Below are 19,417 nucleotides of genomic sequence, written 5' to 3'. Positions count from 1 at the left end.
CACGTTGGAGTGATGGAGTTAAAATGAGCAGCAGGCTGGTGTGTAAGCCTCCAGCTGCAGCTCAAAGCCTGTTTGCATCCTGTCTGAGCTGCACATTGAAGCGCGCTGACAGTTTGACGGAGCTGATTATCAGGACTTTATCTGAAGACTGGAACATGTGACTTCCTGAAGTTCACCCTGATGATGCCAGAAAACCTGCAGCACAGTGTTTCTACTTGACTTTAGTGTTTCTACTTTCTGTTGAGAATCGCAGGATCCCCCTGACTCAGTCAGACTCAGCGTCTTCAGTCCAACTCCACACATCAGAGCTGTGGTCTGGACTCGGGCCTGGTCTGGCTTCAGTCTGGAGCTTTTGGACTTTCTAACAAATTAAAAATATCTATATCACTTTGAAAATATGAGCGCTAATTCTCATTTTCATTTTTGCTGCACTCGACATTTTTGTGTATTTTATTGCTCACAGTTTGATAATCGTGAACAAACAGAAACATGTGAGGATGTTAGGGTTAAAAAATCCTGCTGATCACGTAAAGATCTCAGAAACTCAAGAATCATTAGGATTCATGAGTTAGTGCTAAAGACTTAGCCTGGTTATAAACCGTTACAGATACTTATAATCATTATACACTGGTTAAAATGGGTTATAGATGGATTAGAACTGGTTATAGATGATATATATTATTGTATATTATTATATTATATATATTATAATTATATATATATTATGTATATTATTATAATATTATATACCTTACAGTATAAAGCGCCTTGAGGTGACTCTTGTTGTGATTTGGCGCTATATGAATAAAACTGAACTGAATTGAATAACTGGTTATAGACGGTTAAAACTGTCATAATGGGTTATAGAATGGTTATAACCATTATAGATTAGTTATGATGGGTTATAACTGGTTATAGACTGGTTGAGGACTGGTTTTCAGCCATTTTTTGTTTGATTTCCAAACGTGGGCTCGGACTGGGTCTTGGACGTGGGGGTTTTTTGACTGATTTTGAGCTGACCTAGTTTCGTGTCTTCGGACCATCTCAGTGTCTACTGGGTTTAGACTCTGTATTAAAGGTGATTTGAGACCCAGTTTCAGACTGGTCTTTACACTGACTGGTTTCTGACTGAAGTTATTTTGGACTAGAAGAAAAATAAATTTCAAACAAATTTGTTTTGGCAGAATCTTGAAAGACGCGGCAGAGCTTTTGTGAATTCAGGAGGTCTCTTTTGTCTGTCTGTGTGACTTTAGACTTTCAGATGTGGCTTTGGGCTTGGTTTTAGACTGGTTTCAGCCTAATTCAATTACCTAATTTTATCTTTGGTTTGATCTGATGCGGTTTCAGGGATTAGGTTTAGATCCACCTTTGGACGGATTTCTAACCTGCTTTTGAAGATTTCAAAACATATTTGATTAATTTCATGGATTTCATGGCAGTTGAAGAAACTGAATTAAAGCATCGTTAAGAAGATGATGTAATAATATGAAAGGATGTAATCGTTCATGAGCTGAGTTTGATGTTGAGCTTTGAGGTGTGGTGCATGATTTTCACTGCTGATATTTGATTTTTAGCTCAGAAACATGTGCAGCTCAGATAAAACCGATCATTATCAGTCAGTTCGTTTCCTTTGCACAGCTGTGACCTTATTAGACGAGCTTCTGTTTGCTGACAGAGTTTAATAAAACCTTTCGGGGGGTTTTGTGGCGGGCTCTACATTTGCAAGATGGCGGCCTTCCTCGCTGCAGTGTGGAATTGATGTTTGTGAGATGCAGTAAAAGCTGCGAAGCCGAGGCCGAAGATGTTCGTCTGAGTCGGGTTTCCATCATCTTGTTTCCTCTGAAGTGTGTTTCCAGCGTTCGGAGCCGGCTGGCCTTGTTTACTGGAGACTTTTGGGTTTGCAGGGGAAAGAAAGCGAGCAGTACCAGTCAGTCGCACCACGTGGTGGATGGTTTTCCTTCCTGTGTGACGCACCCCTGAGAGCAGATTAGCATCACACTGTTCTTTGTGATAACTCAGGAAGGTAAAAACCACCAGTTATTTAAGAAAATAGGACAGCCGGTTTCATTTGAACAGCTTCCTCGTGTTCACGGCCTCGTGTGATGAAGACGAGCACACGAGCGTTTGTCAAACTCAAACTTACTTGTGGCAAAATGAGTCCGATTATAATGTGAGATGAGCTTTCCTGGTCGTTCCTGACAAGTTTGTGAAAATCTGTATTTTGTATGATGTGCTGGTGCAAAAGAGACCTGCTGTCAATGACCTGCAGACAGCTTAGAAAATCAAACCCTACCAGACCTCAGTCACGTAAACTGCTCTCTGCTCAGTTTCAGTGACTTGTTGTGGAGCGACAGAGGCCGCCCGCTAATGTTAGCTACCGGTAATGTTAGCTAATGTTAGCTAATGTTATCCAGGTTCCTGTGGCCGTCTGTACTTCATGTAAATGATGACGGTACATCATTTACATGAAGTACACGTAGACCCGAGTATGTCAAAATGTGACTTTAGTTTGGTCGTCTGATCCCACAGAGTCCCGGCTCACCGACGCACTGTCTGTACTTGTGCTGGATGAAGATGCTTCTTCACGTCTGTGGGTGGATGTTTGGGTCCAGGGTGTTGCTCCAGCAGGAATTTGGTGTTTGTGATGTGATGTAACATGTATATGGCCCATCATAAGCATCGGTATCACTTTTCAGATTCATGTCTTCTGCAGGTTTTCCTTTCTTTTTTCTGACCTTACTGCAGGTAACAGTCAGAGTTGAGCGGGTGCAGCAGCCCTCAGCTCTGCACACATGCACTTTTCCTCCAGTGATGTAGAAATGTAGCATGAAACCGTTTGTCAGCCAGACCACAAAGGTTTCTGGTTTTTATGTCTCATCCAGCGCAGTTCGGGTCGGCGTTATGAACCCGAGGAGGACGGCTTTGATCGCACGACTTCTGAACATTTAGCTTCAAAATCTGAATTAAACTGAAGCTTTTGTTTTGTGTTTGAAGCCAGTGGAAATTTGACTTGTTTGTGCAGCTTCATTGGTGGAAGTTTCCAGTTGTTGTGTTCAAAAGCCGAGAAAAACCACAGAATGAAAAACACCAAACTTCCAGAGAAGAGACGGCTCGCGGTAACAATCCTCCATGCTCACGTTTAAAGACTTGTTGTTGTGAGGAGCAGGTTTTTCACGGCTGAGACTCTGTTTTTTATTCTAACCAGAATGTGTGTGTGCACGTTTGTGGGACACTTCCTGCTTCCTTTTTTAGCATTAAATGGTGAAACACAATCATCGGCAGAGAACAAGAGCTCACGCGCTCTGCAGGCCACCGGACGCCCGCTTCAGATAAACAGGCTCAAACTAGAAGACGCTGCCTGTAAAACAAAGTCTCCAATATTTTGTCCTCCTGTAAAAACTGAAGAAAAAAACCCACTCGTCTGTTGAAATGAGTGGATTAGTCCAAACCCTAACCATAACCCCAGGTGGGTCAGCACTGACCTGACACAGGTTTACAAGTTACTCTTAATCCAAACAGAACAAAAGCACTCGGCCAGCGAATCCTTCACTCGAGGGAATTTTCTTTCTTTCAGGTCTAAAGAAAGTCCGGATCAAAACGTGCTGCTTCGTCTTCACCCAGCTTCCTGAGATTCAGCTTGTAGCCTTTTGAGTAACAAACAGCAGTGAAAACATGACCTGAAAAGGTTTTTCACTCAGAGTGGATTTGTATTTTTCCCACTGCACTAACTAAACCATCAACCTGACAAATGCCCCCACGCCATGACGCTGCCGCCGCCATGCTATATAGCTCATGACCAGCTCATGACTGTGTGTGTGTGTATTTATATATATTTATATATATCATGATGAAGATTAAAGTTTTTAATGACTAAAGCAAAAAACTATTCCCAGCCAATCGTCGTCACCACGAGCCTTGACCAATCAGATTGCTTTCATCCGATCCAGCCTTTGCTAATTATGTCTCAGTAACTCAGTCTGGCACGGCCTGGACTGCTCAACGCAGCAGATGATGTGAATGCTTCTGTGAACAGGACATCCTTTTATTTGTTGACTGATTAGATCGATAGCAGATGTTCAGATGTTCACTGGGAGTGAGGGGCACGGCTCAGAGTCAGAGAGGCTGAGACAGTCTGAGCATGTGCAGAGGAGGGAGGGGGGATGATGACGATGGAGCTGCAGGCAGGAGGAAGACCTCAGAGGAAGTTCAACAGTAAGCTGTTTGGTTTCCTGCTGTGCAGATTGATGACTGATAACAAAGTGAAAGTAAACTTCAGAATCTGAACATCACTTTAGGCTCAAACACATCTGATAAAGTTCAGGATTGTTTGTTCCAGGTTTGATCAAAGTCTGCTTTAAATAACTGAAGTTACTCGACCTCAGTCGTCCTTATCTGCAGTGACGGAGGTTAAGACCTGACCTGTGATCTTCTCCTTTCCCTCTCAGATAAACCATGGACTTCTCCTGGTTCCTTCTCCTCGTGTCGGCCGCCGTCTTCGTCTCCATCGTCCTCCTGGCCGTCATCTGTTTGGACTGCAGGAACAAAGGTCCACTGCGTGGGTGAAAGTTGCAGTTGACACTGTATCAACCTGCGGCTAACCGCTGTTAACCACAGGCTGACCTGACTCGAGCACAAACCACCCTGTGGTTTTCAGAAACGCCTTTTATCTCTGACTCAGACCAGATCTTTCACACCCATCGTGTCCAGCACAGCGTCTTCTGAGATTTCTGCTTTGAGCTACTGACACATTATAATCTTTCTTTTCTCGCCCATCAGGGTCCATCCAACAAACAGCTTCAGAAGAGTACACGTAAGTGTTCCCGTCTGCAGCACAGAGGAACTTTTCATCGATGAGTCAAAGCTTAGAAACGATGATGTTTGTTTTTTCAGATCACCTGAATTCAGAGTCATCCATGCAGGTAAGTCTGAAACATCAGTCCAACCATCAGCTCAAACCAACGGTCCATGAACACGTGGTCGATTCTGCTCTGCGATGTCGGTCACTCATCACCTTCACATTTCCACCTCTGTGTTTTTACTCTGTGCAGCTTTGCGTGACTCACACTTCACAATAATCGGTCTCATTATTGCTCGTCTCTTTAAGCTCCTCTCTCCATGCCGACTTCCAGAAGCCTTGCGAGCGGCAGCATCAGCGTTGGTAAGCTTTGAAATCAGCCTGAGCTTTGGTCCGACGTGCACGGATTTTCTGTGTGCGTACCTTCAAACTGTGGTCACATTTAACATCAACGCTGACTTCAAATGAAATAACTAATACAATACAACCTTCTTTGTATAGCACATTTAAAAAGCAGCGGTACACCAAAGTGCTTCACAGTAATACAATAAATTAGAGATAGGAACAATAACAGGGTCTAAATACACCAACAGGTGGAGCGCACGAATTAGCCTCAGCGCAGTGTAAATACAAAACACAGAGATTATTCAGCAATAAAATAAAATGATTAAAACTACGTAAGGGAACATTTGCAGGATACAGGCACTAACTAGGGAAGGCTAGATTGAATAAATGGGTTTCAATCACGAGTTAAAAGATTGAACTGATTCAGTGAACAGCAGTAGGACGATTATTCCAGAGTTCGGGTGCAGCTATGGCAAAAGCATGATCACCTCTGGCCTTCAGCCGAGACTCAGGCTGCACTGAGAGCGATTGTTGATCTCAGTGCTCTGCCAGGAGTGTACAAGCTGAGAGGTTCAGTAAGATATCTGGGAGCAAAGTCATTTATCATTTTAAAATCAATGCGGTATTTGATGGGAAGCCAATGCAGGTCAGCGAGGATGGGAACTAGCTGATGCAATCTGCTGGTTTGGTTTTACGCAGGTAAACGAAATAATAAAAACTGAAACTTTGAGCTTTTAGGAGAAAGTAAAGTTGTCCCCTCCCCGAGGATGGACGACTGCTCTTAAAAACGGATACGAGTGCTTTATACCTCTCTATGCTGATGATGATGAAGCTAACACTGATCTGTGTTCCAGCCCAGCCGACCCTACCCCCGAACCCCGTCATCATTACAACCCCTCCACCTGACCCCCACCTGCGGCTTCCTTTGTAAGTCCCTCTGTGTTATGAGCGCACCTGGTTCAGGTGATGAACGTTGGCGAGCAGGAGACGCTCTCCTGGGAGCGTGCAGAGCTTTAGAAATCGTTGTGTGATGTGCACAGATCTCTTTTTTGTGTTTCACAGTTCAACCAAACCTGAGCACAGACCTTACACCCCAACAGAAACTGGTGAGCCTGGAAAGGACAACGCATTATTTAAGTTGTATTTTTCTGTTTTACCTTCTTACCCAAACCTGTTGCTCCAATTCTGTCCTACAGAGAGCAACCCGAGTTATGAGAATCCAGGTACGGGTACACCCTCCTCTTTTTGCAATCAGACCCATTTGCATTTGCACAGTGAGCCCAGCATCAGTCAGATGAAGCTCAGATCATCAGATGCACAGACAGAGCTGTGGTCCAGAGGATCAGACCCATCTGAGCCGTTTTGGATTAAAGAGAGTCATTTTTGATGAGCCACACGATTAGACTTTATGCCAGGAGTACACCGGCTTGTTGCCTGTTCAGAGGAACAGCTCAGAGGAGCTTCGTGAAGATGTTTCACCTCTCAGGCTGCCACAGTTCAGAACTGACATCTGATCTGATAAGTTTAGACTGGTTGGTGCAGAGTTGGAGGAGGTGGAGGTAGATGATCCGCTGCGGTGACCTCTAAAGGAAGCAGCTGGGAGATGAAGATCTACTTTTAATCTCAATATTGTGACATTTCTGTGTGAAAAACAAAAACCAGTGACTGACTTTCATCACTTTGTCTTGTTGGCGTTGACTTCCAAGACCTGAAGCTTCTCGGCCTCCAAAAGCGATTTATCAGTGAGACTTGCGGAAACTGTTAGACTGGATTTAATAGGTTTAACTCTGAGATTTTAGGATTTATTTAACTTTGAGATTAGTTAAACTGGACCTGGGATTTAATATTGGACCTCTTTAACCTGGTTATGGTTGTAGTGGACTGGGAGAGCTGGTCTGGACCGGGATTGGGCTGCAGACTCGGATTAGAATCTGGGATTTGTTAGATTGAAGTCAGGAAGAAAACTCTGACCTTTGACCCTGTGATGTCAGTGTGCAGGAACGTGATGTTTAGCTGACTTTTGTTTTTCCACAGAACCTGAGAAGGACGTTGACGATCATGATAATTACATGTAGGTTTCCACGTGCAGCTTCCAGCTGGTGTTTGCACCTCAGTGATGACGCTCTAAACTGATCTTCCTCTTCTTCTGTGGTTTCCCCAGAGAGGTGTTACCCGACAATCCGGAGGAGAGCAAAGGAGTCCCGGCGGACATCGAGAGCCGAGCCTCGACGCCCAGTTCAGGTGCAGTTTGGATCTTTCATCGTAAAACACGGACGTTGGGGAGTCAACAGAATGTGGACTCATCAGCTGTTTGTGCTCTTTCACAGATCATAATTACGTGAACCTCGATGGTAAGGCAACATAGTTGTTCAGCTTCAACGCGTTTCAAACGTTTCTTTTCCTTTTATTTAAAACGGAAACAAAACAGGAAAGTATGACAAGTTTTAAAATGTCTGAACGCCAAAACAAGCAGCTGTTCAAACAGAAGTCAGAATTCATTTTTAATCACGCCGCATCGCCGCCTCTGTTCTCTGCTCAGAAGAAGACGACGACGACGAACCCTATGAGAACGTGGCACCAAAAGGTATACTGCACTGCGCACCCGACGCTATGCTCCAACTGTCCGGTACCTTCCCTCGTCGTGCGACTTATCAAAGTAAAGTTGTCTTCTTTTGATTGACATGTCATCAGCAAATAAGCTTCGATAATCCTCTGTGACAAAATAACTCACTGAATGTTTTGGTTTTTAAGCACACGTGGTTATAAAAGGTCGGATGTTTGTCTTTTGTTCAGGGTCCACTCCAGGTTCATCCGCTCAGAGCAGCGAAGACGAGTACGAAGAGTCCAACTACGTCAACCAACCTGTAAGTCGAAGCGACTCGCCAACATTCAGCTTCTCGTTGGAGACGTCGGCTCAGTCGCTGTCTTCTTCTTTTCAGATGGGACTAGTCAACCACTGACGACCACATCGAGCGTTCACCTTCCTCCATAACGACGCCCGACCAGTTTTTTTTGTTTTGTGTTTTTTTTAAGCTGAACGACTGAGATAAGAAACTGAGATGAAGACCTGAAACACCTTCCTCCCCACTTCCTGCAGGCTCAGCAGTGTCAGTGTGATCAGACTGACGGAGGCGTAAAACTGCACATTTGAAACTTCCACTTTGGCCATCAGATACCTGGAAACCAGGTAAATGCCAGCCGTGCTCTGGAGGAATCCATCCTGTTCCAGCGGCGTCCTCGGTCCAAACAGGAAGTCAAGTTTTGCTTCTTTGGTTTTGTGTAAATATCTGCTGGAGTGTTTTTGGACCTTTACGCTGCAGTTACACTCGGGAACCTGGAGCGGCGCGACTCGACCGGAAATGACATGTAATCTGTTTACGGTGAGGATTTGTATTTGTGTGGCGTATCCGGCCCAAACGTCACTGCTCTGAAACAAAAACTGCAAAATTACACACTCGGCAATAAAAGCAGAATACAACCGGCCGAGCGTCCCTGCGGCAGACGAGCCCGATCATCGCGCCAGCCCGTCACAGCGACCGCAGACGGCCTCACGCCAGCCGATCTCTGCCGTCACCTTATTTAAATAAATGAAAGTAATAACCGGCAGTCAGATTTCGTTTCCTCCTTAGTGGGTAGACTGCCGTCCCATTTTCAAACCTGCTCCCCCTACAGGCTGGAACCGGAACAGGAAGTCGCTGTGCAGGTTTCCCCGAGCGTCACCATAGAGACACCATAGAGTATTTATAAGTCACGAAGGTGGGAACACTAAATTAGGATCCTGTTATTCGCTTTTGTAGCAGCGACAAATCCAGCAGTGCGAGGAGGCGTCAGATCAGTTTCTCTCCCGTGACTCTGACTCACAGGTTTCTCTCTCTCTTTAAATATTTGACTTAAATACGTTAGGTTTTATTTCATTGGTTAACTCTTCCTTTCACACGCCTCGCGTCATGAGGGGCGACATGTTTGAGCTTTACTTTGATGACACCTCCTGAGAACGTTCTCATCCATCCAGTGTTTTTCATGTATTTATGTGCAGTTGCTGTTTGCTGTCGTCTCTGGGCCTGTAAAAACCTGAGTGTGAGAACAAATGTTTTTTAAAGAACTACAAATTAAATGTTTTAAAGAAAACCTGAATCCGAGTCTATCTGCGCCCAGCTGGAGGTTACAGTGAATCAAACTCTTCACGGAGACAGAACCAAAGCGGTTTCAGTGCTTTTATTAATAATGAACTGGTTTCGTCTGTAAAAAGGACAGAGGAAGAATGGGGCACACAAAGTTTCCACCAGTTTGAACGTCTTCAGTCCAGTTTCATGTCCGTGTGTACAGACGGTCTCTGCCTACGTGTTAAAAATCGAGAAGCTCCGCCTCACGCGAGGCGTTTCCGTCTGATCTGCTTTTTAAAAAACATCCAGGTGAGAACATCAACTCGTGTCAGGCGTGCGGGGAATGTTACAAGGTGGAGGCGACGCCGCTATCGTGAATCCGGCCGGCTTCAGTTGGCGGACGGATGGAAGGACAGCTGCTGGGCGGGGTGAGCCTGGACCTGGACAGCTGGAAGACACGAAACACAAAAGCTCGGGATTAAATCCTCCTCACAGCCCGGAGCGCCATCTGGAGCCAACCGTCTCCTGCTCGATGGCGCCGATGCACTCCCACAGCTTAGATTAGGCCAATTATCATTGATTTGATTCATTTACTAATAATTCAGTGGCCAATAACCCTCAGGTTTCCCTGCAGACGACCCGACCGTCGACTTTGTTTCTGCTGTGAGTTTCATGCGAGCCTGTGTTTGACGGTCGCAGCAGGAGCTGAGATTTAAGTCTGTGGGAGGTTTGTTCCCCTCACCTTGACCGGGTCCGATGTAGAAGTGCTGCGGCGCCCCCTGCTGGGGCGGCGGGCCGTGCTGGGGGTTGGAGCCGCCACCCTGCTGAGGGGGGGCGTAGTGCAGCATGACAGGCGGGGGGCCGTGGCCGGCAGCGTGGTGCGGTCCCGACATGCCGCCCGTTATGTGAGCCTGCAGAGGACAAACAGGAGAGGTTAAAGCGGCAGAAACACCTCACGTTCGGTTTATCTCAGGCAGGTGCTCTTCCTGTTCACCTGTGTGAGCTGGCTGATTGACGGGAAGCCGTGGGTCAGCTGCTGGGGCGTGGGCAAGCCGTATCCCTGCATGGCGTAGGCGGCCTGCGGCGAGCCGTGGCCCGGCGGCAGGTTAGGGGGCGTGGGAGCCGACAGACCTCCGGAGTGAAACAAGGACTGAGGTTGAGAGGCGCCCTGACTCACCTGAGGAGTGTGAACCAATAAATACATTAAAACATTTAGAAAAACAAACCTGACGGCAGCGTTATCAGTTTCTCCTGACTTTGAACAAAAGCTTCAGATGCGATGAATTAGTCATCGTTGGCGTCAGAATGCACCTACCTGAGCGTGTCCTGGGCTGGGGGCCGTGTGCTGGGGTGGGGGGTGACTCCCAGTGGGTGTGCTGGAGGGCTGAGGAGGATGGAGGGAGCCCGAGTGGTGAGTATGGATGGACTGAGGAGCTGAGAGAGGAGGAAGGATGAGCTTTAATCAGCATTCCCACCTCACACAGGTGGGTTAAACCAGTCACACCTTCAACGATTTTACGCTTTTTATTGTAAATTAAAGAGTTTTCACAGAGGAAATGTCCACGATGACTTTATCATCTGAGAGAAGCCGAACAGACCAGAGCTGGAACGGTGTGCAAAAACAATTTGAAGCACAACATGGCGCAGTGACCTTTAACCTTTACTTAAGCAGACAAATAACAAGCATCTTCTTTACAACAGCAGCCCGAGGAAACGGGGATCGAACAAAGAGCATCTACGATCCGCTCTAAAGCGCTGCCCCCTGGTGGTCAAAGTCTGGTTTAAACTAGGGGCGGGTTTTAATCATCGATTTATCGATTAAAATCAATTCTGGCTTGGATAACGTGAAATCGATTCATTCAAATCCTGAATCGATTTTTTAATATAGATGAATTTTTCCCGAAATGCCAGAATCTCAGGTGAAACCTCACAAAACTTCAACAACCACCAAAGATGAAAACAGTAACTGAGAGCAGGAACAGGCTTCTGCACAGAGACGTGAACACAAAGCTCGACCCGCCGACGCATCAGGATCAGCGAGCTGTGACTTTCTCAGCGACGGCACGGACACGGTCGGGGCTGAAAGCCGACAGCTCGCTGACTCTGTCGGCGGGCCGAGCTTTGTGTTCACGCCCTTTTTGTGCTGATTCTGAAGCTGTTAGTTTGATCTCTCTCCAAACAAACTACGCTTCACACAAACATCGTCATGGATTCACTCTGACTTTGCTGTTTTGCTGCCACCACAATAAAAAGCGCACCGCTCTCTGTCTAAAAATCTGTTTTCTGCATTATTCGCTTGCTTGTTACGCACAAGTCTACCGAAAACAAGACCTCATTTCTGCTGTTGAAATACTTTTTAAACTTTTTTAAATGATACAAAATGCAAAACGCTGTGTCTGTAATAAAACCGCTGTAACTTCAGAGGTGATGTTCATGTGCTGATTAATGGTTTTCTTTCGTTTTTGATCGACTGCAGAATATTTTTATAAAATCCAGAACAGGAAAATCTGCTTCATGTTTTTCTGTTTTATCTTCAGCTGCTTTGACACAAAGGCCTCTGCTGTGATGCTCACACCTTTGATAAAGTCTTGCGTGTGTCAGCTTCCTTTTTATAGATACAAAAATATGTAAATGTGCTGATCTGAATTATAATATTTCTGTCTGTCAAAATTTCCCAGATTTAAATCGAATTGAATCGATTCTAGAAATCAGTGACGATGCCCAGCTCCAGTTTAAACGTCTTTTTTTGCACGACCTGTAAATGTTATTAGTCTTTATGCAGACGACACAATGCAACCACCAAACTCCTCCAGGGGTGCGAAACATCTGGCCCCCTGGATGCTCTGCTGAGAGTGAAAACTGGCGAGGTCCGCCCAGATACTGAGCTTTCTGACCAGCAAACCCCAACAGGTCTCCTCCACCCTCATCCTGAACCCCCTCTCTCCACCAACACCACAGTGAGAGACTGTAGGGAGGAGGTGAAGCACCTGACTGGGTGGGGTTCTCACAATAACCTGCTCTTTGACACCACCAAGACCATCTGTCACCCCGACACTTGTCCCCACCCACTCCACCCTGCCTACACTCTTCTGCATGTATTTGAGCTCATCTCTAGTCTGATATTATTCCTGATGTCAGCTTCATCACAGAGGAGTCGAACGCCGCATCAGGTCAAACAGTCAGAGCTCTCAAATCTGTCTGAACCACGAAGACGTCGAATCGTCTGTTGTTCCTGTAAAGACGTCTCTAAACGTCCTGTTTCAGCTGAAGACACGTTCAGACTGAAAGCTGAATCTGCTTCACAATAAATATTTACTTGTGTGGGTCATTAAGCAGCAACTCTGAGGTGCATGTGAAACAAAAGGAGATAAATTTGTGTTTGAAGCTCAAATTTTAACATGCAGCTCCTCTCTTACCGTACATGGCCTGCTGGGGGCCCGGCGGGCCGTCGGCCTGCCCGGGGAACTGGGGGCCCGGGGGCCCGAGCGGCTGAGCGGCCCCGGCGGTCAGCATCCTCGCTCCCTGCAGCATCGAGTAAATCGGCTATGGTTAAAGAGAGAGGACAAAGTCAGCACCACGTTTTAAAAAGCACAGAAGACGTGAACTCATCTTCCTGTAAATGTTTCCGTAACCGCCGCAGAGACATCAACAGTAAGCGAGCGGCCGTCACTGAGGTCACATGTTTTGTGACGACTGCACGATAGCACGTCTCACAGAAACCTGGTTCAGCGACAGGCGAAGAGCACGCTGCACTTACCTGTCCGTGGAAGTGTGGGGGCAAGGCCTGGATCACCTGACTGTACTGCAGGTAGGACTGGGGGTAAGGAGAAGCCACCAGCTGGGGCCCTGCTGCCGAGGCCGAGATCATGGAGGAGGCCGGGGAGCCGTGGTGCTCCGGACGCGGACCCCCGACCAACCCTGGAGCAGAAGAACACCTGGATCACTGAACTCAACCAGCACAATAAATTTGAACGTCCAACGATCAAACTGCAGGACTAACAGACACACAGCGTCCTGATCTGAACTGGAGGCGGCGGCACAGGAAAAGAAAAGCGCTCGTTTCTCACAGGGACACCAAATATGGAGGCGTGAGTGCGGCGTGTACCTTTGGGTCTGGGGTATTTCCCCTGACTGATGGTCGACACGGTGTACTGATACAGCTGAGGAGCCTGAGGAGGACACGAGGACGCCATTACATCACATCAGTGTCATCACCAACCCCGCCCCCTGAGACGGACATTTAAATAAAAACACACCTGGATGGAGTGTCCCTGCAGGGGGATGGGGGAGATGTAGGACAGGTAGTGTGCAGGTGGGCTGCTGTAGATGGCCCCTCCTCCTGGCTGTCCTGGGAGGACCACCGCGGGGCTGGGCGGGGTCGGCCGAGGCGGGACGGGGTTCGAGGCGGGTTTCTGCAAGTCACAATGAGCGGCATGTTTGAGAAGTGTGCACGAAGCACGACTCGGGCGCGACCTCTGAGGACTTACCGCGTTTCCTTTAACGGGAAGAAACTCCTTGGCGTTTGGATTCAGCGTCGAGTTTTTCACCTGCCTGAAAACATCAGAACCACGGAGACGCGTGAACACGTGTTACAGCGCCATCACGGCGTCTTTACATTTGCTACTCGCTTCACTCACGCTGCCGTCGGCGTCGCCGTCTCCGCTCGCTCGCTGCTCAGCTCCCCTCCGATCGGGGTCGCAGTCGGCCCCTCCGTCCCTGAGGAGCGGGGGCCGGGTGGAGCTGCAGGCAGCAGGGCAGCAGGTGCTGAGATGGGTGGAGCTACCTCTGTAGCCACGACAGGCCTCGGTGGGCTGGGGGACGACAAGGAGGAGGAGGAGGAACACTCCGTGGAGGGGGTGGGGCTATCCTGAAGGGTGTCTACAGAGGCGGGGCTCGCCAAAGGGGAGGAGCTCGCCTGCAGCTGAGTAACAAAGAGGAAGACCTCGGTGAGACCAGCGACTGCAGACGCTCCATTTCTTTCATTTTTTAAAATGACATCACAGCAGGTGACATCATGTGACCACCGTGATTACCCTGAACTCTTTGCCAAACTTGCGGAGCTCCTCCAGCTGAGACCTCTGCTGCACAGACGGAGCTGCGAACAGGAAGAGAGGCGGAGTGAGGAGGGCTGACGAAGGCAGCGGCAGGCGGGTGGAGGTTTTTGTACCTTTGCTGTTCTTGCCGTCCTGTGGAGCGGGCGGACCTTCAGGCGGCTCTTTGGCGGCGTTGCCCAGGACTTCACTCACTGCAGAGGAACACGTTAGCACAGGTTTCACACAGCGGTCTGTGAGCGCTGCACACGCGACAAATAAATCAAACATCAGCTCACCGTCCACGGGGAAGAGGGGGGTGGGGCCAGTGGGTTTGGTGGTGGTCGCCATGGTGACAGTGGAAAGGGAGGAGGAACCGGGGTCGACAGACGGAGGATCCTGGGGAGGGGCGTCTGGTTTCATAGCACGAGATGCTGAAGGACAGACGGAGATGAGGAAGAGGAGGAACAGGTGAGCGTCCAGGAGGAAGGAAGGAGGAAGCTCTGCTCAGCTTTTGTGTGCGTGCGTGCGTGTGCGTGTGTACGTGTGCATGTGTGCGTGCGTGTGTGTGTGCGGTACCTGCAGGCGTGGACTGGGAGTTCGGGCTCCGCAGCGTTCTGTTGCTCTGGAATCTCTGAAGGGATTTCGGAGACATTCTGGATGAAACTGAAGGAGACGATCAAACATAGACGTTAGTGCATGATGTGACCACAAGAGGGAGCTGCTCGACACACACAGAAGCTTCGTACCACCGTTTACAGACGAGCGCGTGGTGTCGGTTAGCGCCTGCGGGTGCGAGCGCGAGTGTGGAAGAACGTGGTTGGTGTGGGGCGGGCTGCTGGCGGCAGGTGGGCTGCTCCGTGATTGGCTGGGAGAGCAGGCGGTCCTGACAGACATAGGGCTGCTCCTATCAGAGGATGGTTTGGGGGAGGAGCAGCTGGGCGGGAGGTGTCTGGAGGGAGGCGGTGCTGCTCGGCCGGAGGCCCCGGGTCTGATGCTGCTAGCAGACGGGCCAGTCTCTCGAGCCCTCTGAGGGAGGGGGACGTACTTCGCCTCCCTGAGAAACAAGGGAGGGAAACAGGAAGCGAGAGCAGCTTCAGGTCGGGAAAACATCCTGGGAACTTCTGAGGCAAATTCAGGCAGGAAAGTTTGTATTTTGGGAATTTTTGGTCATTTTTAAAATGTTTTATTATTTTCTGCCTCGCCAGGTGCGCCACGTTCCCGTTACCTGCTCGTGGAGGCGAACCCAGGACTCGTCCTCTCCTCCCGCTCTCGGACCACCGAGCTGTACTTGTCCTCCTCGCTCCTTCCCTCGTCGTTCTCCAGGGAGACGCGGCGGCGGTACTGCAGGCTGCTCTCGATCTCACTGGCTAGCTGCGCCGCCCTAGCCTCCCGCTGCCGGTACACCTCCAAGTTCCCCCTCTGCAAAGGCATGCTGGGAAAAGCATGACAGAAGGAAGGAGAGACCCTCATTTAAAATCATGAAAACCGACGCTTCACAACATATGCGAACATTTTTATGTTTCACGTCTGGCAGACGGAGACACAGCTGGTGAACCTGAAAAGGTTTGTTTCCTTACGTGTACATGGAGAGGCTCGAGTCGTAGGTCGACTTCACGCCATACGCTTCCTCGTTAAACTTGAACATCTCGTTGGCGTCCCAGCCGTTCGACTGACACAAAGGGAAAAAAAACGAATGAATCGGAGACGTCTCATTTCAGCGAGGTACTCCACGTGAACCCAACAGGAAAATATCTTCAAAATCAGCAGGGCAGTGCTGACAAGCCAAAAGCATCAGTTTGTCCTAAATAATAAAACCTTTCTTTGGAAATAATTCTGCTTCATTTGTTAATAAAACCGTACGTTTGAGATTTACAGGTAAGAGTCCACCTGATTTGTGTCGTTGGTTTTCAAACATTTCAGTAAGAAGTTTTTGTGAAATCGTCTGCTCGGTTCAGCTGTGAGAGAACGGCCTGAAACAGGAGCTGCAGTTCCTCTAACGTCCACCAGAGGCAGCAGTAGAGGTCAGTAAGAGCAGAGGGGGTGCTGCGGGTCAGTGTAAAACTTTCCCTTCGAAATTAAAAGCTTCCTCACCGTGTCCGAGTCCAGGTCAAAGCCGTCTCCGTTTCCATCCCCGTCCCACCGCTGCAGCACCTTCTCCCGGTGCTCCCCGTTCAGCCGCGACGAGCCGATGGCCGAGTCCGTGAACGAGTCTGCAGACAAAAAAAAAAAAAAAATCAGGCTTCGGTCCGACCACTTCAGATCCTTCATCTCTGCAGCATCCGACGCACAAACCAGTTAACGCGCCGCTGATCATCACGTTATCCAGTTTTGAATATTTATTACTCGCACAGGTAATATTCCCCATTAACCCTCCGACTCTCCCCTGAGACCTGGAGCTCACACGCAAACCTGATTTTTGTTTTTTTAAAGAAAATAAATGCAGTTCTAATCTAAACGTGGGCGGAGCCCGTTTACCTCTGACGGCAAAGGTCAAGTCGACGTCCCGGCACGTCATAGTGACGAGGTCAGCGGGGCTGAAGATCATGGTGTCAGTAACATCCTCGATCCTGGGAGCAGAGGGCTGGCTCCCTCCTCCTCCGTCACTCACTTTGTGAACAGCATCCACAGCCAGCTCACACTGACACATGCAGACAGATTACAGCCATTTAACCAGTGAAGCTTCTGCAGGAGTGACCTCACAGACGGCAGTTTGATGCATCAGAACTGCGTCAAATTGCAAAGTAAAGACTCAGTGATGGTAAAGACAAACCCCCACTAAGGGCAGGACTTGGTGACATTGGGGAAGAAGACCTCCCTTTTAACAGGAAGAAACCTTCAACGGGAGCAGACTCAGACACGAGCAAAGAGACAAAACAGACAGCAGGAGAGAGCAGTGTGTCTGAACCCCTGAGAAGCAAAAACACTGAAGGTCAAAATATCAGCCGTTTTAAAAAAAAGTCACCTGCGAGCTCAGCGTCTTGAAGATTCCCTCGTACACGGCACCATTTTTCACTCTCACGTCGCAGGTGGAGCCCTGGAAGCAGCAGAGAGGACGGCTTCAGTGCATCTGCGGCACTCAGCCAAAAAACAGCAACCAGAAACAAAAAGGCAGAAACGGACTCACCACCACCGCTGTGAGGAAGTGAAGCATGCGCGCGTTGTTGTAGACGCCTTCAAATACCTGCAGACACAGGTGAGGCGTGAGAGCAGGTCATACTTAAAGTGCAGGTAAAGTCAGCTGATTGTGAGGGGTCAGGTGGGAAAACACGAGTACACGTGGACCATGGTGAGGAGCACAGAAATAAACCTCAGCTTCAGGAAACCGCCCTGAAATAAACGAGCCCTCAAACATTTAAGCTTTCATTAAATACAGCGCAGCGCCGCCTCAGCACTGAAGTCTCGGCTGACAGCTCGAGTCCAATGAAAACACGTTTCAAACATCCACAAGTCAACATTTTAGTTGTTTTATTGTTTGAGAGAAGAAAACGTTAAAGGTTGAGACGCTAACCCAACCTGTCCCAGTCTGAGTTCTCCACAGGCCAGAGATTTAAGGTTAACGAGCCCTGACAGACTGCCTACCTGTCCAGGTGTACCCCACCTCCCGGCCTATGAGAGCAGGGATAACCTGCAGCTCAAACACAATCCTGAATTGGATAAATGGAAGAAAATGGATGGAAAAAAGACGTTTCAGTGGCAGAGACAAGCTTCCACATCTGAGCCTGTGATGACTTATTTTGATGGAGTTTCATAATAAAGCCTTTTATTCAGGCTGTGTTTCCAAACAGCAGGTGTGTCAGCTGACCAGACACACCTGTCTGAGACCAGCAGTCACCTGTACTTACAGAGCTGCGCACAGGAGGAGACTGCGTCAGTGGAGGTGGCTTCATGGTGCTCCTGCTCCTGAAAAAGGAGGGGAAAGCGTCAGGTAGACAAATTACAGGTAAAACGTCCTCTGCGCGAACAATGACATCAAAGAGTCCACCTCTGCAGAAAGCCGCCAAACCAGCTGAAGCCTAGCATGCAATGATCTGGCCCTGCCCGCACACACGGCGCCGTCCCGCAAAGGTGGCGCAGTTTTACCGCAGAATCGTAAAGTAAGCTAGCGCAGCAGGCTAACGGCGCTAGCTCAGGGACACGGCGACTTTTAAACAAACGAACCGCCACAAATGGCCAGAGTGACACGTGCACGAGGCTTAGCGTGTAAATAATACTTTTTAGTCACGTGCATCCCCGTTACTCCGGTGTTGCCGTCCCGGTACGAAGTCACGCGGTTTGACAGGCCGAACACGGCGCACCTGGAAAACAACAACAAAACAGCGCCAGGTGCGCTCGATTTACCGCACCCGGGTCCCGCCGCCCACGTGATGCGGCCCCACTGTGGCTGGCGGCCCGATCCACGGATTCCAGTTCAAATTCAAACGAACGCGTTCATGAGCGGAGCAGCTTGGACTGCGTGTAAATGACCATCCCTGTGACGTAAGCACTTAGCTGCCCCGATGCGGCAACTTCCACGCTACGCCCATACTCACCAGGCCCACCCCGGTAATTAAAACGAGCGCACTAAACGCAAACCCCGCCCACTTATCTACATTAGGCAACCGATTCGTTCGTTTTGTCGCCGTCGTTTCCTCATTGGTTAGAGTTCCTGTCAATCATACGTCACCCTGTTTAAGCAATGTTACATCGACGATCGCGTGCGTTTTGTTTTTGTTTAGTTTTTAACTTCGCGACAGTAAAAAAACAAAAACACAAGCAAAAAAGGACAAACCTGAGAGCGGGTTCAATCATCCTTCACTGGCTTTCATCCAGAATCAATTAGCAAACCAATAATTTACTGACTTTAAAGTAATGCATGCACCTTTCAGTAAAGTTCAGATTTATTGAAGCACTTTGCATTTTAAATATGCGCCCATGTCTAAAAATGAGCTGTGATGTTGTCCAATACCACCTCAGGTTGTTCGCATCACACCTTGCATCACCATGGACTCCAGATTGTTCCAAACATTTCATCATTTTGAGATCACGACTGTCCAAATACACCCATGTCCATCTTGAAGACGAAGCAGCTTCTCTTTTGAGCTGAAGAAGCTCAGAAATCTGCAGTTCCTGCAACATCCACCAGAGGCAAACCGAGAGGTGAA

The 19,417-nt window shown here is 48.5% G+C and overlaps 2 protein-coding genes across 11 annotated transcripts in view; one reads left to right on the top strand and one right to left on the bottom strand.

Moving 5' to 3' along the window:
• Positions 1–9,268, top strand: part of lat (linker for activation of T cells) — an 11,432-nt gene extending 2,164 nt beyond the window's left edge. The window contains exons 2-14 of one of the 4 annotated variants that reach the window (XM_085272307.1): positions 4,446–4,555; positions 4,777–4,810; positions 4,891–4,919; positions 5,105–5,158; positions 5,995–6,067; positions 6,203–6,246; positions 6,337–6,363; positions 7,175–7,211; positions 7,302–7,381; positions 7,468–7,491; positions 7,680–7,796; positions 7,934–8,004; positions 8,080–9,268. In XM_085272307.1, the coding sequence (XP_085128433.1) occupies positions 4,453–4,555; positions 4,777–4,810; positions 4,891–4,919; positions 5,105–5,158; positions 5,995–6,067; positions 6,203–6,246; positions 6,337–6,363; positions 7,175–7,211; positions 7,302–7,381; positions 7,468–7,491; positions 7,680–7,796; positions 7,934–8,004; positions 8,080–8,100 (714 nt within the window). In that variant the 5' untranslated portion in view covers positions 4,446–4,452 and the 3' untranslated portion in view covers positions 8,101–9,268. Of the gene's footprint in view, positions 1–4,445; positions 4,556–4,776; positions 4,811–4,890; positions 4,920–5,104; positions 5,159–5,994; positions 6,068–6,202; positions 6,364–7,174; positions 7,212–7,301; positions 7,382–7,467; positions 7,492–7,679; positions 7,797–7,933; positions 8,005–8,079 lie in introns of all 4 variants that reach the window. The other 3 variants (XM_085272306.1, XM_085272305.1, XM_085272304.1) reach the window with 3 other exon arrangements.
• Positions 9,269–9,339: 71 nt separating this feature from the next.
• Positions 9,340–18,765, bottom strand: atxn2l (ataxin 2-like). 7 transcript variants are annotated; one of them, XM_085272300.1, is made up of 23 exons: positions 18,620–18,765; positions 18,119–18,176; positions 17,401–17,457; positions 17,239–17,310; positions 16,752–16,914; positions 16,368–16,486; positions 15,854–15,945; positions 15,502–15,708; positions 15,023–15,330; positions 14,853–14,939; positions 14,573–14,707; positions 14,411–14,488; positions 14,277–14,338; positions 13,881–14,164; positions 13,731–13,794; positions 13,500–13,655; positions 13,349–13,412; positions 13,001–13,161; positions 12,660–12,786; positions 10,559–10,677; positions 10,238–10,420; positions 9,986–10,154; positions 9,340–9,691 (listed from the first exon to the last, which is right to left on the bottom strand). In XM_085272300.1, exons 2-23 carry the CDS (start codon positions 18,161–18,163, stop codon positions 9,633–9,635), a joined length of 2,811 nt encoding a protein of 936 aa, XP_085128426.1. In that variant the 5' UTR covers positions 18,164–18,176; positions 18,620–18,765; the 3' UTR covers positions 9,340–9,632. The 7 variants fall into 7 exon arrangements, with proteins under 7 accessions (XP_085128426.1, XP_085128424.1, XP_085128423.1 ...); XM_085272298.1 differs by lacking the exon at positions 18,620–18,765 and adding an exon at positions 18,488–18,619; XM_085272297.1 differs by lacking the exon at positions 18,620–18,765 and adding an exon at positions 18,259–18,594 and having other exon boundaries at positions 15,026–15,330.
• Between the last annotated feature and the right edge of the window lie 652 nt (positions 18,766–19,417).

Source organism: Mchenga conophoros, linkage group LG4 (assembly GCF_057382185.1).
Source record: "Mchenga conophoros isolate Kocher_MC1m ecotype Shallow Benthic linkage group LG4, M_conophoros_male_GT1.1, whole genome shotgun sequence".
In the NCBI taxonomy this organism is placed as follows: Eukaryota; Metazoa; Chordata; class Actinopteri; order Cichliformes; family Cichlidae; genus Mchenga; species Mchenga conophoros.
This window is presented reverse-complemented; position numbering and strand designations above follow the sequence as displayed.